This window comes from Choristoneura fumiferana, chromosome Z (assembly GCF_025370935.1).
Source record: "Choristoneura fumiferana chromosome Z, NRCan_CFum_1, whole genome shotgun sequence".
NCBI lineage: Eukaryota > Metazoa > Arthropoda > Insecta > Lepidoptera > Tortricidae > Choristoneura > Choristoneura fumiferana.
The window spans coordinates 20,961,264-20,977,578 of record NC_133472.1 but is presented as its reverse complement, the minus strand read 5'-3'; the positions used below and the strand labels follow the sequence as shown (position 1 = coordinate 20,977,578).

The window sequence follows — 16,315 nt, the reverse complement described above, 5'->3', positions numbered from 1 at the left end:
TAATTTACTAGTTAAGTACCTTTAACGTGAAATTTCAAGACTAGTACATTCTTAGCGAGTGCTCCCTGAGTTTGGTTTTTTACTTTTAATCTCAGATTTAGCAAGCAATGTGAATGAGTGATACCTTAAATTAAAAGAAAGAACAATAAACAGGCATGTTTTTAAAAAGAGTAAGTAATAGAATATATAAAAACAAAACATATAATATTCATTACGTATAACTTCACATTCTATATTTTTTAAATATAACATACGTTTGCTACATTATAATGCTCATATAATATATATATATATATATATATAGTAATTACGTATTATAAGCTACACGTACTATATATATATATATAGTAATTACGTATTATAAGCGGTATACCTTATGTATGAAATATAATATGAATTTAGCCCATAAACATGTTATTTCTTATGAAAGTATATAAAACAACTGTTATACTAATCGAACTTTGTTATATATAATGTAATTATATATAATGAACGTTTATAATATGAAATTATATCTAACGTTTTAATATAACTTGGGACGCACGCTTTTAAAAATGATTGAACATTTCAAGGTTTTTTTTTAGGGCACAGAAAAATTACTGTTCCAACCTGAGACATTTTTAGTAATTTCGAATGCCTCCATTTTGTTTTTGTGGCAAGAAAGACTTAAAAAATATTTCATTCGGTCCAATTAAACTATCCGAAATAAAAGATTGTGTTTACAAATTAAAGCTCATTGGGGCAATATTGACTCGTGACTATCAAATTCTGGGTATTTTCCTAAAATTTATAAATTTTTAATTAAAAAAAAATCATATTTCGGCTAAGACATATATATGTATATGGCTAAAAATGTTCAAAAATACCTCGGCTATCACCCCCTTAAAGCTTTGCACGTAGCTACCAAACACTGTATACTTCCATCACCAAATCACCATCACGCATATGACAAAACGAAAACAAAACCCCTTATATGTTAGACAGGCAACCATATCACAATGTTGATATCTATTGACTGTGAAGTTTTTGAAATATTAAGATATTTTTACATTACAGTATAAATAATACAATAACTTAGGTATGAATATGTCACAATTGTACATACTTAGTACTTGTTGTAACAACCTCGAGCACAGCTCGGTTCAGCTCCCACATACACGGCACTTTTTGTGTTAGCTGACTACTGCTAATAAAGGCTTAGCATAGTACTGACTGTTATGTTAATTTTCTTAATACTGATTTTTAATGCGCAGCAGAACATCCATTTCCATGGAATCGAATAATGACCACTTGCCTTCAAACAACAAAAGTACAATGAAATGCCATTCATACAGCCTCAACACAAAAACATCTGTACATGTTGAAAATATTTGGCGTAAGTAAATCATGCCAGAACATTGAATATTGAATAATGTAAACGGAGTGAAATTGATAGATTATATTATGAGTAAATGCAGTACGGAAAAAGGAGTTGAACAAATGGGAATCATATCTCATTACAACATAAAATGTTATATCATGGGTAATACAGAAACAGGTATAATTTTAATAATCTAGTCGCATCAGACAGAGTTAATTTTCTATTTATAATATTAGTATAGTAAGTATGATTCGATTAAATGGGAATCTTGGACTTGGATATGACATGCAATGTTGGAACATCTGATTATTATTGATTAAAACGTTATTGGTCAAGCTCAAGCATGAAACTAAACTAGACTTGCTAAAAGTGTCCGATTTGATTATTCATATCAATTATCAGGGACATTCTGCCTACAGTGCCAATAAAAATGTCTATTTCCTTTGCTATAAATAAAACAAAAAAAACCATCTTCCTCATCTCTGTTATATTGGACTTTACCTTTACTTGAGTTTAATGCAGTTAATTAATAATTCTCTAGTCTTTTAGCCAATAATAATAACTGTGATAAACAGGATACCATAACAATGCGGTATTTTGACAACTACTGAATTTGCCATGTCTGATATATTATTATGAAAAAATATATATACAGACAATGATTAACGAAAAGAAAACTTAAATCGGTTGAAAATTGGGTTAATAGTGATTTTTTGAAAAATCTACATATATACCTGTCTCTTTCTCAAACGCTTTTCTCTATGCAGCAAGTATGACCCTACATGCGTGTGACGTCACATGCAAGTATGTATTTCTATGTCTAAATCTTGAATTTCAAACCTTTATATAACTTTGTTATTTGTAAAGGTAGCTTAAAAATTGTTTCTTTATTCGATAACAGACATTGTGAAGTTTTAATTTATAAATCATGTAAAAAATAGTCAAATACCTCTATAGACATAAAGACCATTTCTTCTGAAAATGGTGTGTGAATTATAAATTTATACTTAATCAAGGATCAAAATTTTCTTAGCATTCCTACTACGACAAAAGTGACCATGGAGTAGATATGTTCTAAATTATATGTTAAATAAAAATAGTAGATGTAACCACTATGTTAATTACATATACTATGGGATTGGGAAGCAGTGGAATATCAATCCAGATAGTACATAATGGGATTAGTAATAAATAATATAATATGCATATAAACATACTTAAGAACTTGGTCTGCAATATTCATAGAACACCGAAGCTACAGGTATGAGAGCTTTGAAAACAATTATGTACCAAGTGATAAATCAGTAATTTATCATAATGCCCAGCAGCCTTATGAAGAGAAGACAAGGACGAGGAAGAAAGACAATGTTTGGTAATTAGATTATCTGATGCAATTTGATGCGCGTCAAGTACATTGCATTTAACGGAGCGGAGGATACAATAGTTTTATATCAACTGCTCGTCACCTTTTATGAAAGATTGCTTTTTCCGATGCAGAGACGTTCATTATTGAGGAGTCCTGGTGCTTCACTACCCGTTTTACCATATGCATTACGAGGAGCATAAGTTGCTTAGCAACTGTGTCAAAGTAATTAAAATTTAACCCGTGTAATACTTGTAATTGAGTAGTAACTCCGATGGTCAACTGTGGTCTTCATCATCAGTTCCACTTTACAAAATGATGATTTTCAAGAGCAGGTTCAAGAACACGAGTTACTACTAAATATATCTAATTTACTATAGGTGTCCCTGTCACTACAACATTTGAAGAGTTCCCTCGATTTCCTTAAGATCCAATCATCAGATCCAGATTTGGTGCTTATGGGGCCTAATTGAAGACATTCCTAGACGAACCCAAAAAAAATCGGTTCATAAATGACGGAGTTCTGTGGTAACAAACATAAAAAAAATAAAAAATAAACGTACAACCAAATAACCTCCTCCTTTTTTGAAGTCGGTTAAAAATGAAAAATGTTGAGTGTATGTTAAGTAACTATTGTATATTTACACAGGCACTAAACATTTTAACTTTTTTAAAGCAGGGATTTTAGTAGACGAAGATGTGCGAGTAAATAAATCTACACAGTAGGTAAGTATACCTAATAAATGCCTCAGTTAGTTATTGAAAAAGATAAAAACCTGAATTAGTGTGAATTGAATTTGCATGGAAAGTGTTCTGTATGATAACATATTTTAGTAACAGTAGATTAGATGGTAGTAAAATAGTATTAAAAATCGGTCGAGTGCGAACAAGCTTTTTTGCTGGCGGTACTTTTTGCCCCTGGTTACCAAAGCAGGTAGTCGTCAAGACGAATCAAATGAGACCAAAATCGATGCAGTCGTGTCGTGTTATTACAGAGTTCCTATGGCCAACATCTAACTTCATCATCAGATCAGCTCTTACGTCATAATAATATTGCATTGTCATCGGATTTATAAATGCATGCAAAATTTCAGCTCAATCGGTTGAAGATATCCACTTCAAATTTAAGTTAAAATATTAATTCCACCCGAACACAGTTCGGTAGTTACATTACATTACAAGTTAATAAAAACATATCACCAAAATGTAAGTCCTAGGTGCAAGTATTTTGAATAAAGAACAATTTTAAATTCTCATCCTTTTTGGCTGTCGCCCTGTCGGAGGCTGAATAGCGCTTCAGACTCTTGCCATGCGCCGCAGCAGAATAAAAAATTAGCTGTCAGTTTGGTTCATTCGCGGGAAATTCAGTGGACTACGTATGTTGTGTAATTAAATAATAAGAAGCTAGACTATTAGTGTGAATAAATTTTAAACTGTATTATTACACAACCTTACCTTACCTTGTAAATAGTGTTAAATAACTTAGTATGATTTTATTTATGTGTAAAAAACAATAGGTAAGCATACTGATTATACGGTGTGTATTTGGCGAGCGCTTTATCAAAGTTGGCTTCATTGGGGTTTGTGGTTCATAATCATAATCATAATCATAATCATTTATTTGCCATATTATGTACATAAGTATACTATACATGCAAATATATATAAATTGAAGTCGGTTAAAATTAGAATTTACAATACGATATACATATAGTTAAATTAAATAAATTGCTTTAGTAATTTTGCACAAAAACGAATAAACCACACAATCAGTCACTATATTATATTATCGAAGCTTTTATAAAACATCATTAAAATCGCAAACTTCAACCGAAATAGCTAGTCGTTGCTACGACGACGGTGGCGACTCGGTAGCCTTAGCAACGGCTAACAACGTCTAGCAACCAAAAAACGCTGAAAAAAAAACACGTTTCTTGTATGTCGTGACGACCCCCTTTAATTTGTAACTTTACTTTATTTTTAGTATTTTTTGTTATGTATAGCGGCCACAGTAATACATAATCTGTGAAAATTTCAAGTGTCTAACTTTTACGGCTTAAGAGATAGAGCCCTGTGACAGACGGACAGACAGACAGCGGAGTCTCAGTGATAGGGTCCCGTTGGCACCCTTTGGGTACGGAACCCTAAAAAAGGGTGTGATGGTAAATTTTTAGAAAGACAATTTTAAGGGCATATTTTATTGATACCTAAAAAATGAATTTTCGGCAACCTAATAAATAATATTTGTTCCTAAAATAGTAGATCTGTCACCTAGATTGAATCACCAAATAATATTAAAACGGTTACCTAAATATTATTTAAAAATTACTCGGAAATAGTATTGATCATCAAATAATTATATTGAGTTTCAAAATAATAGATGTGTCACTAAAACTGAATCACCAAACAATATAGAAATGGCTACCTAAAAATTAATTATAATCACTGGAAAATAATATTGATCATCAAATAATTGAACTGACATTTGGCGATAATGATATACAATGAATGTAATAATATTATTTTTTTAATAACTAACCTAACCTAACCTAACCAGACCTGCCTTAGTTAGTAGGATAGGTAGAAGCATCAAATTAAAGAACTGATCTCTTCACCTTAGATCCTATAAATTTCCTTAAACTCCTTCATCATCATCATCGTCATCAGCCGCAAGACGTCCACTGCTGGATAAAGGCCTCCCCCTTAGAACGCCACAATGAACAACAACTCGCCACTTGCATCCACCGGTTTCCCGCTACTAAACTCCTTAACTAGCTCTTAATTTACTACACCTATACGAACGAAGGAAGGTTTATTTCCTTCTCCAGTTTCCAATAGTTGTGCAATGCGTTAGTGAAGTTCCTAAAGTTCCTTAGCTTGTGATACTGCTGGACTTCACGCCCTGACCCATCAACGCCCTAACGGTACCCTACGCTCGCAATAGCCGGCCGCCGTTTGCTTTTTCATCGCCTGCGCCACGTACAGCGCATGCGCGCGCGAGATGCCGCGCGAGAGACCGCCGCACCGACCGCGGGGCGCGGATTATCAGTCGCGATCGATCCACCACTAGTGACACTACGATCGGGCATTAATTGCATCTCCCGCTGCAACCCTTATAGTTTCGCCATGTCTGTCTGTCTGTTCGTCCGTCCGCGGCTTTGTTCAGGGACAATCAATGCTAGAAAACTGTAATTTTGCATGAATATACATATATATATGTAAACTTCCACAAAATGGTAAATTTGTGTTCAATGATATTTTTATTTATATATATTATGTACCAATATTATAATGACGGACACATAAAATAGTTATTTTAATCATGTCACTACTTTTGCCTGATCATATTTTCTTTTAATAAAAAAAAACTTTTTTGTGCAAATTTCATCCCTAGCCTTGTCACATTTCTAAAATCTAAACCGGTTTTGGTCCGGTTTTAAATAATATGATGTTATTTGAATTTTAGCTAACTTAACAACTAAAAATTACATTCTTACTTCACCAAAACAATTCAATGAACAAAATAATTATTTTTTATACCTTTTTGTAAAAAAAGTAGCGTCATCAATAATTACAATCAGGCCCTATTACTTAGAAAATTTAAAAATACGCGGCATCTGCTGAATGACTCTTTTGAAACTCATTGATTCAAAAGTAATCATATGAAGTTAGCCATCATACGTGGGCTGATCCGCGTCAGCCATTTTTGAAGTCAGTGCGGTCGGCGTCCATGCTGAGGAAACACGTGCTGTACCAGTCAGTCTCTCAGGCCCTAGGTGAGTTATTTTGCAGAAAGTTAATTAGTATTGTTTTCCTTTTATTTCTGTGTAATTTGAATCTATTTGTTTTTTTATTATAGTTTCTTACAAATCGGTATGTCTTGTCAAAAGTAAATTACGAGTGATTTTGTTCAAATTCGTCAGTCCCTAGGCCATCAGGCCCTAGTCGTAAATGTGGCTAGGGATGACGCAAAGGCTAGGGGCTGACGTTCGTACTCTTTCAGGCAAGTTTATCAATTTAAGAATTCTATTTGTTGTAGAATATGGCGCCTCGAAAGAAAATACCGCTTTCTAAAGAAGAAAAGCAAGAAAAAGTCAGAACAGGCAAAAAACGTTTAGAAAAAATTAAAAATGATCCAATTTTATTAGCAAAGTACAAAGAAAAAGAAATATTGAAATACCTCAAAAAAAAGTAAAAAGGACAGCGAAAATGCGTGAAAGATATGGCTCCACGTGAGCATTGAAAAATGAAAAAAAAAAACTGGAGCACTTACTCGGCAGCTTACAGATAAAATTAAAAAATTGGTAAACATGCTGATAAATACATGGACGAAAATACGCCACCATCATCTGACGGAGAAAATGATCCTCAGGTCCAAGAAGAAATAAGTCCCGAGCGACAATCTGATGGTATTGCTGATCGAAGACAAGCTGAAGCTAAAAGGAGAAGTATTTTACAACGAAAGATAAGAAATAAACAACTACAGAAGAAGAATCATGTTATTACTAAAGAAAAAACTCGCTAACCAAAGACAGAAGTACAAAAGACTAAAACGCACTATAAAGAAATCAAAAAAGGCTCTTACACCCAGAAGCAAAATTGAAAAAATGGCGAATGATCCTAATAAGAAGGCAGAATTAGTAAAAAAGCACTGTTTGGTGAAATTATACAGACGCAAATCTTAGAAAAAAGTGCGGAAATAAGGACACATCAAGAGAAAAATCATTTGAAAACGACTTTGTCTGGTCCTGTAGCAAAAAAATATAAAATATGGAGATTAGGAGGCAAAGCTGTGACATACAAAAAGATGGGATTTAATCGTAAAAAGTCAACAAAAAAAGACAACAAAAAGGGAGTGATAGCGATTATTCATAAGTTCTATGAAGATGATAGCAATAGCCGGTGTGCGGCAGGGAAGAAAGAGTGTACCTATAACTCGCAACAACATAAAGAAACAAAAAAGTATTATTGGTACTAACTAAGTAGTGTTGTTGTTGGTAAGAAATACATTCCTACAGACTGCTTTGTCTATAAAGTTGATAGGATTTTGAAATAAATATGTTAATTAATAAGAAAAAGAGTAAGAATTACTAAATATATGATTATTGGAAGTTAAACATGTGATTTTATTCTATTAACAACGTTTTGCGTCAGTCCCTATCATATCCCGTCAGTCCCTAGAACACAGATTTCAGAAAAACACAAATTTCTCTTTAAATATCAAGTAAAGTGACCGGCCACTTTGGATACAAAAAGTATTTTTTTATAAGTATTGTATATAATAAAAGTTTCTAATTAGTATCTAAAAACACCCATTTCAAAACTTGTACGAAAATTACCCCACTTTTATGGAAGTACCCATATATGTAAACTATGCCGACAAAATGGTACAATAAAAAATTCAAAAAAATGTTTTTTTTTTACCTTTCCTCCCATAGATGTAAAGTGGGGGTGATTTTTTTTCTCTTCCAACCCTATAGTGTGGGGTATCGTTGATAGGTATTTTAAAACCATTAAGGGTTTGCTAAGACGATTTTTCGATTCAGTGATTTGTTTGCGAAATATTCAACTTTAAAGTGCAAATTTTCATGAAAATCGAGCGTCCCCTCCCTCTAAAATCTAAACCGGTGGGTGGAATTTTTTTTAAAAATTCAGGATGGTAGTAAGTATATCAAACTTTCAAGGAAAACTATAACGGCTAAGTTTGCTTGATAATTATTAGTAGTTTAAGAGTAAATGCAGCCTAAGGTATAAAATATACCTAAACTTGGAAGATTCCGTATAAAATAAGAATTCCTTAGAAAAATATTACTTAATTATTTCGTAATGGCTACGGAACCCTATTTTGGGCGTGTCCAACACGCTCTTGGCCGGTTTTTTTTTTCAAAATAAAAGAATTACAAATAAAATACTTTAAAACTACAGTAAGTATACAATTAAAGAAAAAAATTACAAAAAATAATAATAATAATACAGGGATGTATGAGGTGAGGACCCTTAGTTAAAACTAAACACTAACTATATCTACGTTCAGTGGAATGTAGAATGCTAGGCTTCCACCGTCGTAAATTAAAAAAATAAATAATAATAATTTAATTCTGAAATATATACATTTCAGGTCAAGTAATCATTAAGCTTTTGGATTCCGAAGGCAAGCTCACGTCTGCCGCCCCCAAAGTTAGCTCACACACCTATTCTCAGACCAAGACCTACCAGATATGCACAAAAAATTTCATAAAAATTGGTCAAGCCGTTTCGAAGGAGTTTGGTCACAAACATTTTTGACCCAAGAATTTTATATATTAGATTACTTAAGAGCTTCAGTTATTTTTTTTTCTCTTTCAAATCTGCAATTGGCTGTTCTAGCCATAATCAAAGGGTTGAATTTTATTAGTTAGGGTAAATTGGGTTGTATGCCATTGAACACCTTTCAGTTAAAATGATGTTAAAAACCTTCTTGGATTATCCTCCTAATGCCCAGTTTTTTATAAAGTACTTATTGTAATTTGAACTTTATCATAAATGACATAAAGTTTGAAGTTCATATAATAAAAAATTGACTAGGGCGTTAGGTTATTATTATTATTATTCCTCAATGGCGGCCTTAAGGCTTGGCCAATGTCAGTTGCGATGACAGGTATGCGGTTGATTAAATACACAAGTACGAGTATGAGTAAAAATTAAATTTTAATGTCAATGTCAATTTTATCTAACTGGGCTAAGAAAACTCCAAATTCTGATTTTAACTATGATCTAAAGAAGTAAACAGATGAATGCAAGTTTTTTAGGTTAAGGCCTTAAGTTCAAAATGTTATTGTCTTTTTTTACTTAACATGCAATACAAAAAAACACATGCATAAATCTATGTCCAAACAGATGCAAAACTGTACTTATCATTTTACTATTTACTTCTACATTAATATACCTTAACAGCATAATACTAGTACTTATTTTCCCAAAAGTATATAAAAACTGTTACTTTGAAAACTAGCCAAATTTATCAGCCTTTTTTGTAGGTATCATAACATTTTTATTTAGGTGTTGATTTTGGAGTGAGGTGTGGGGAGGATCTAAACATAACATAGAATAAAATTTGATTGTGTACCATTTCATCCCAAAGAGTCTTCAGCAGTGGGTGAAGTGACCTCAACTGCGCCCAAGTTGCATTAAGAGACCATCACTCTATGCACATCATGCACCATATGATCCTGGATCAAGTTAAGTTAATTTGTTAGTATGTTTCAAATCATTCATGTTATGGGGCAAGGCAACCATCAGTATACTCTGAGTAGCTGCAAATAAATTAGATTTAAAAAAAAATTACATTGGTTGGCATGTAATGTATATATTAAATAAAAGCGGAGCACTACTTAAATTAAAATCTTCAAGCAGAAATCAAACCCCGCTGTGTATGAGAGTGAAAAGCGAAACACTAGCATGCGAGATTTGGAATACCTGGCCGATTCTTCATTCGATGGCCTCTCCTATGTTTACTCACGCGACCGGTACGTATTCCGGACATTTTTCCGCATTTAATTCACAATGTCACTACGAAACTATTACTGGAATTATCTTGGAAGAGAAAAGAAAATAATATTGATTTGAAGTTGTGAAACTCACTATCTTTAATTGTTCGCCACCGTCACAATCATAAAGGTTGTGACAGCAAAAATATTTGCAAATTAAAGACGTTACCGCACTTCTGCAACGAATTTGGACATAAATATCACAAATTTCTTACATTTTACTGTCTAAAATTTACTGATAATGTTAAGTAAGAGAGTTTATAGAATTTATTGTATTCGCCGTACGTACACATAGCAAAGTAAAAAAAGATGACATGCGTGACATTGACAATACAATGGTTTTGCAATGGTTCTTTTTGTGACCTTGGTATTTTTTTTACACCTGGCAATATTTAAAGTAGAATAGATAGAAAAAGCCTTGAATCCTTGAATAGAATAATTACGATGAATATCATAGTTATGTTTATTACGATTAAATGTTTACATGCTTGTGCTTGTGAAAGAGAGAGCTGGCCCATGATAAAATCGGAAGGCATGATGTAGTTTTATGTCGAAAGCAATAATCCGCTTTAATAAATGGCAGTGTCCAATAGACATTTGCTGCATGGGTGTAGTCCCATTGGTTTAAGTTAAGTTTTAAGTATTACACTCTCTGACAGCATCTGTCATGTTTACGTCCTCATGTAATAATTTTTCCTCGAACGAAATTAGCAGAAAGTTACGATTGTTACCACTATTTATGTAAATTTTGTGGAAAAACATCTCTGCTGAGGTAATTGTTTGTATGGAAGCACTTCAAATAATTATGAAGTGCGTGCAATCAACAAAAACCATTTTTTTGTTTAGATGCTGCGTAAAGTCGTGATTGGTTCTGGTTTGGTGGCTCTGGTGCCTACAGTAAGTGCTGCTACACCTGTTAAGAATGAGCCTGATACACCAGTGAGACCACCGCCAATGAGGCCGTCAGATCTACCGATATATGATGCTCCTCACGCTGAATACGGAGAGTACGTATTTTTTAGGATGCTAGTTGCTATGTTATATAATTCTTCAGCTATAATTTACCTACAAAGTATGTAACAATAATTATCATTTCGCCGGGACAAGTGGTTAGTAGATATTGAAGAGCATAATTTTCATTTATTTTTGTAACTGTGAACACACTTGTTTTAAGGTTTATAGAAACGAAGAAATACTCAGAAAAGAGCAGTTATATCCGGTCGTCCTTGGCGACACCTGTCCGCGTGGTGCGTGAACAAGCGCAAGCAGTGTGGGCCCAAACTGACTCTATTAAGACTACTGTTCAAGATCAATACACTGATTTCCAAGATCGGACTGATTGTAAGATTTTAATTCATGCTATGTGATTCAATAACATTAGGATTGGATGAGCTAGAAACTTCACTCATTATCTTTCAATTTCAGAGTTGCCATACTAACCATCTAAGAAATACAACCAAATTGATAACCTCCTTTTTTGAAGTTGGTTAAAAAGGTTTTGAATTTATCTTATTAAAATTGAGGAACTATATTTTCTGTCACTTAAATTTAGATTTGTCATTAAACTGCGATACCCTAATTAAAATATCTATCCCTAAGAAATATATAAGTCATCATATTAATCAAAACTGTCTCTAAGTATGAGTATGAGTCATCAGATTAATGTAAACCTGTATCCTAAATTATAGTTTGATCATCAAAATTCGATTACCAAAATGAAAGATCTATCACCTAATAAATAGATCAGTTCCTTAATTTGATGCTTCTACCTATCCCACTAAGTCAGATCTGTTTAGGTACAACAATGAGTGAAGCGAGGAGGAGTGTTAGGTAAAACTGCAACCCTCAGTGCGCGACCCGAGTGAGCGTAGCGAGCGTGCCGCGGTAGCGGCCGGCAAAGTGCCAGAACCATTCATTTTTTGCTAATACTTGTATGATGATGATTACAGATGAAACGGATAGTGGCAAACCACTATCCGTTTCAGCCAAAGCTGGATACCGGATATTCGGCAGGACCGTTGGCCGGTAGCTGGATATCTGGCCTAGTTTTACGTACAATGTAATAAAGCTAATTCGAACATGCATATGTAGTGTAGAGTATAATTAATTAACTTAGAGGCTGTTTCACCACCCATTGATTAATTTTAACTAACAGATAAATATGATGTTGTATCTGACAGAAATAGAAACTTTCTGGCTGTTTTGTTTGAATAGACGCGAGACGGTATCACATGGATCAGTCAGTTAAAATTAATGGGTGGTGAAACAGCCCCCTTAGAATAATAAACTGATGTCAATAATTGATAAATTCATAAATAAATACCATACATACCGCGGCCCTATCACAAATCATTCACTGTAATTTTTTTAATAAGAGCCCTCATGACAAGTATTATTTCCTGTAAGTTTCAGCTTCAAAATAATCCAGTTGGTACTTCATACTAGAAAATGGAAAAATAAAGGATATGGTGTACCCATACATGATAATTTAGTTGCAAGAGATTATGCACATTGCAACCTGTTTATAATAAATGTTATAGGTAATTGATAAAGAGGTTGCAATTTGCATTATCCCAATTAATCACACATTTTGTTTAAGGGATTGTGAGATATCTCCGTGAAGAAGAAAATAAAGAGGTACGTTATGGCGCCGTGGCAATGGGTGGTCTCACAGGTTTCATCTTTGGACTGAGGGGAGGCTTTATCAAGGTCAGCACTCGCCACTCTTAATTTTGCGTATAGTAGTTTTTGATAAAATTTGTATTGCCTGAAATGTTTTAGAAGATCAAACTTAGGATTAAGAAGTAATTTTCTTAAAGTCCTTATTTAAAACTGCTGCACAACAAGTGACATGTTTTATATTCCATGATTACATAGTTTCTTATAAACCATGGCATGTTCCAAGTTAATATTTTCTCTTTATAATAGTGATAGAAAACATGTTTTTCTAATATTTCTTCATGGTGTTTTAGAGAGTTTTCTATGCGGGCCTGGGCACCACAGCAATGGGCATGCTTTGTTTCCCCGAAGAAACAAAAGAAATCTCCAAGAATAATGGAGCACTTGCCAAGCAGTACATTAATATTGCATATAACTTTCTATATGGAGGTAATTGTTCTTATTTTTATTTAATTAAACAATATTTAGTCATAGGTATAAGTTACTTAGTAGTTGCATAAAAATAACATTATACAGATAGCATTGTGTTTGTTCAGTATAGTCAAGTTTTGCAATTTATTTCATGTATGTATCTGTGTAGTAAAACCAGGGGATCCACAGCTGGAGGTCAAATTTCCGGAGTTGTCTTTCCCCAAAAGATTTTTCCGAGTTTTTGGATTTGACGTCGTCAGTGATTTCGTCCGCGAAGCAGGCGATCATGCCTCCCCCAGCTAAGGAAGCGGCTGAAACCAAACCAGTAGAGAAAAACAATTAGGTATAAACTTGATGAGATGGCGGTATTCATAAGGTATACGCATGAATGTGAATGTTGCCATTTAATGTCTAGGACTAGGATGTTCTTTGCTTCTGTTAATTACATTCATCATCATTATCATCCCAGCCTATATACGTCCTACTGCTAGGCATATGCCTCCTCTCAGAATGAGGGGGCTTGGGCCGTAGTTCCCACGCGGGCCCGGTGCGGAAGCCGTGGTGGCCGAGTAGTTTGACCTATGGTCTCTCAAGCAGAGGATCGTGGGTTCAAACCCTGGCTCGCACCTTTGAGTTTTTCGAAATTCGTGAAATTATATTTGAAATTTACCACGAGCTTTACGGTGAAGGAAAAACATCGTGAGGAAACCTGCACAAACCTGCGAAGCAATTCAATGGTGTGTGTGAAGTTCCCAATCCGCACTGTTCCCAATCCGCACTGTTAATTATATTATTGAAAATAAAAGTTTGTTTCCGTCACCTACCTTTTCGCAGAATTATTTTTTCCCAAATGATTTACTTGCCAACTGATTCATTTCAGAGAAAAACGTGAGTTGGGAAAAAGACCTTTGGCAAATGAAACATTTGGGAATTGTATTTCTGCGAAAAGGCAGATAACCTCCTATCCCATCTTCATTGTCATTATCATGATTTCTTACTGTTGCTGTTGCATCATGTCTTTTGTCTTCTCACTGCAGGGCTTTGCTTGTGTGTGTTTTTTTTTTTCAGCATTTTAGATTAAAAGCTTGTATGGTTGTTAGACTAAATTTTGAACTTTTATGTTTTCTATGCATCAGCTTTTTAACCACTTGTTTCCTCTGGTCCTATGGTGGTTTAATTTAAAGTACTGCGCTTCCTAAGTTAACGCTCTAATGTTGTTCTTAAGTTTTCTTATGATTATAACTACGTTTGCTATATATTTAGTTAAGTTTTCTAGTTTAATTCATGTATGTGTCGTCTCTTAATAGACTGCCTACGTGTGCCGAATGTTGATAAAAATAAAACCGGCTAATTGCGTGTCGGGCCGCGTGCAGCTGAGGGTTTCTGTACTGTCATCAAAGTCAAAGTCAAAATATCTTTACTCATTAAATTTAGGCTATGCCTAGGTAACAAGTACTTTGTCACCGCTCAAGTAATCTGTCACCGCTTAGGAAAAACCTCTGTTGCGTTGAGAAGAATCGGCAAAAATCTCAACGAGGTATTTAATCAGCATCATTAACATTACTGTAAAAGGTAAAACTATAACGAAAATATTCAAGTATCAAGACCTCACAAGAAGAAGAAGTCACAGCAATCGCGGGTAGATTGAGCTCAGCTGCTTTTGCAGTTTGGAAAATACGGCAGCTAACCGATGTGGCGAGGCGACGGCACGGTTGGTGTATTTTGCTTACTTTAATAGCATTATTTCGTACGGCCTTATTTTATGGGATCTGCTGCAGACATTGAGTCAATTTTTATCTCACAAAAGAGAGCAATTAGAGCAATTTATAATTTGAAGACGCGTAATCTTTAAGATCTTTTTTTAAGGAAACAGGTATCCTAACCCAGCCGTCGCTTTATGTTTTTGAAATAATCATGTATGTTAGGAAGAACATATGTGATTTTCCCACTAACGTCGATAAGCCAAAGGCTACTAGAAACACAGGGAAGCTTAAAGTTCCATCTTACAGACTGGCTAAAACCAAAAAGTCGTTTCTGGGAAATTGCATACGTTTTTATAATAAAATTCCAAAAAATATTATAAATGAAACGGATACAAAATTCAGATCTATTGTCAAGAAGACATTAATATCTAAGGCGTATTATAAAGTTAATGATTATATCATGGACAGAGATATTTGGAAATAATTCCGATCCGTCAAATAGCGAACCTACTGTGTTAAAAATAAAGTTGTGTTAAATACTTGTGATGTATACATATCATTTAATAATATTGTAAATTTGTTTAAAAAAAATATACCTCGTTGAGTTTCTTGCCGGATTTTTCTCAACAGAGGTTTTTCCGAACCGGTGGTAGATTTTTTTTGACATTCATAAGTGCTTGTTATAGCCTAAATTGAATAAAGATATTTTGACTTGACCTCAGGTATTTAGACCTCCTGATACAGGTATGTAATACCTACTAGGAGGGCTCAAACACCATGTTATTTACTGATTTGTCACTACCCAATAAACGATTTATTTATTTATCAAGTCTAGCCTTCTGAAGATACGCCTTAAAAGTTTCACGTTCGTTGCTTAGCAACAAAGAGTGTATTTGAATTTGACGTATGGCTGTCAGAAAAGGTTACTGAACTGCTGCTGTGTTTGAATACTTTCGTTAGTTTTTTTTTTTCAGTATGTTGCACTAATGAGGGCTATCGCGTATGAATTCGCCGCTAGAGGCGCTAGTGTAGCGTGAGGTCTCCGAAATGTCAAATTTCTTAGTTTTTGGGTGAGATACGCGGGTTTATTTATAATTAGAATAATTTTGTGAATATTTTGCAATATCTGAAATTAATTATGGCAATTATGCGTTACGGGCTATGAATGTCTGTGTTTTGAGACAGTTTTGTCTTTCGGAAACTTTTGTCCTTCTTTTTTTCCGAACAAAACGGGGACTATGCAACACTGTGGTTGCTCGATATTTTTATGGTA

The 16,315-nt window shown here is 34.0% G+C and overlaps 1 protein-coding gene and 1 pseudogene across 3 annotated transcripts in view; one reads left to right on the top strand and one right to left on the bottom strand.

Annotated features, from left to right (window-relative positions):
- LOC141431550 (uncharacterized) overlaps nt 1-10,573 on the bottom strand; it is a 105,859-nt gene extending 95,286 nt beyond the window's left edge. The window contains exons 1-2 of one of the 3 annotated variants that reach the window (XR_012451728.1): nt 10,465-10,573; nt 10,179-10,295 (exon numbers count right to left, since the gene is read on the bottom strand). Coding sequence is in view for 1 of the 3 variants with exons in the window: in XM_074092728.1 (XP_073948829.1) it covers nt 10,179-10,245 (67 nt within the window). In the remaining 2 variants the exon portion in view is untranslated. Of the gene's footprint in view, nt 1-10,178 lie in introns of all 3 variants that reach the window. The other 2 variants (XR_012451729.1, XM_074092728.1) reach the window with 2 other exon arrangements.
- Nucleotides 10,574-10,893: 320 nt separating this feature from the next.
- Nucleotides 10,894-13,744, top strand: LOC141431473 (uncharacterized; annotated as a pseudogene).
- The last annotated feature ends 2,571 nt before the right edge of the window (nt 13,745-16,315 follow it).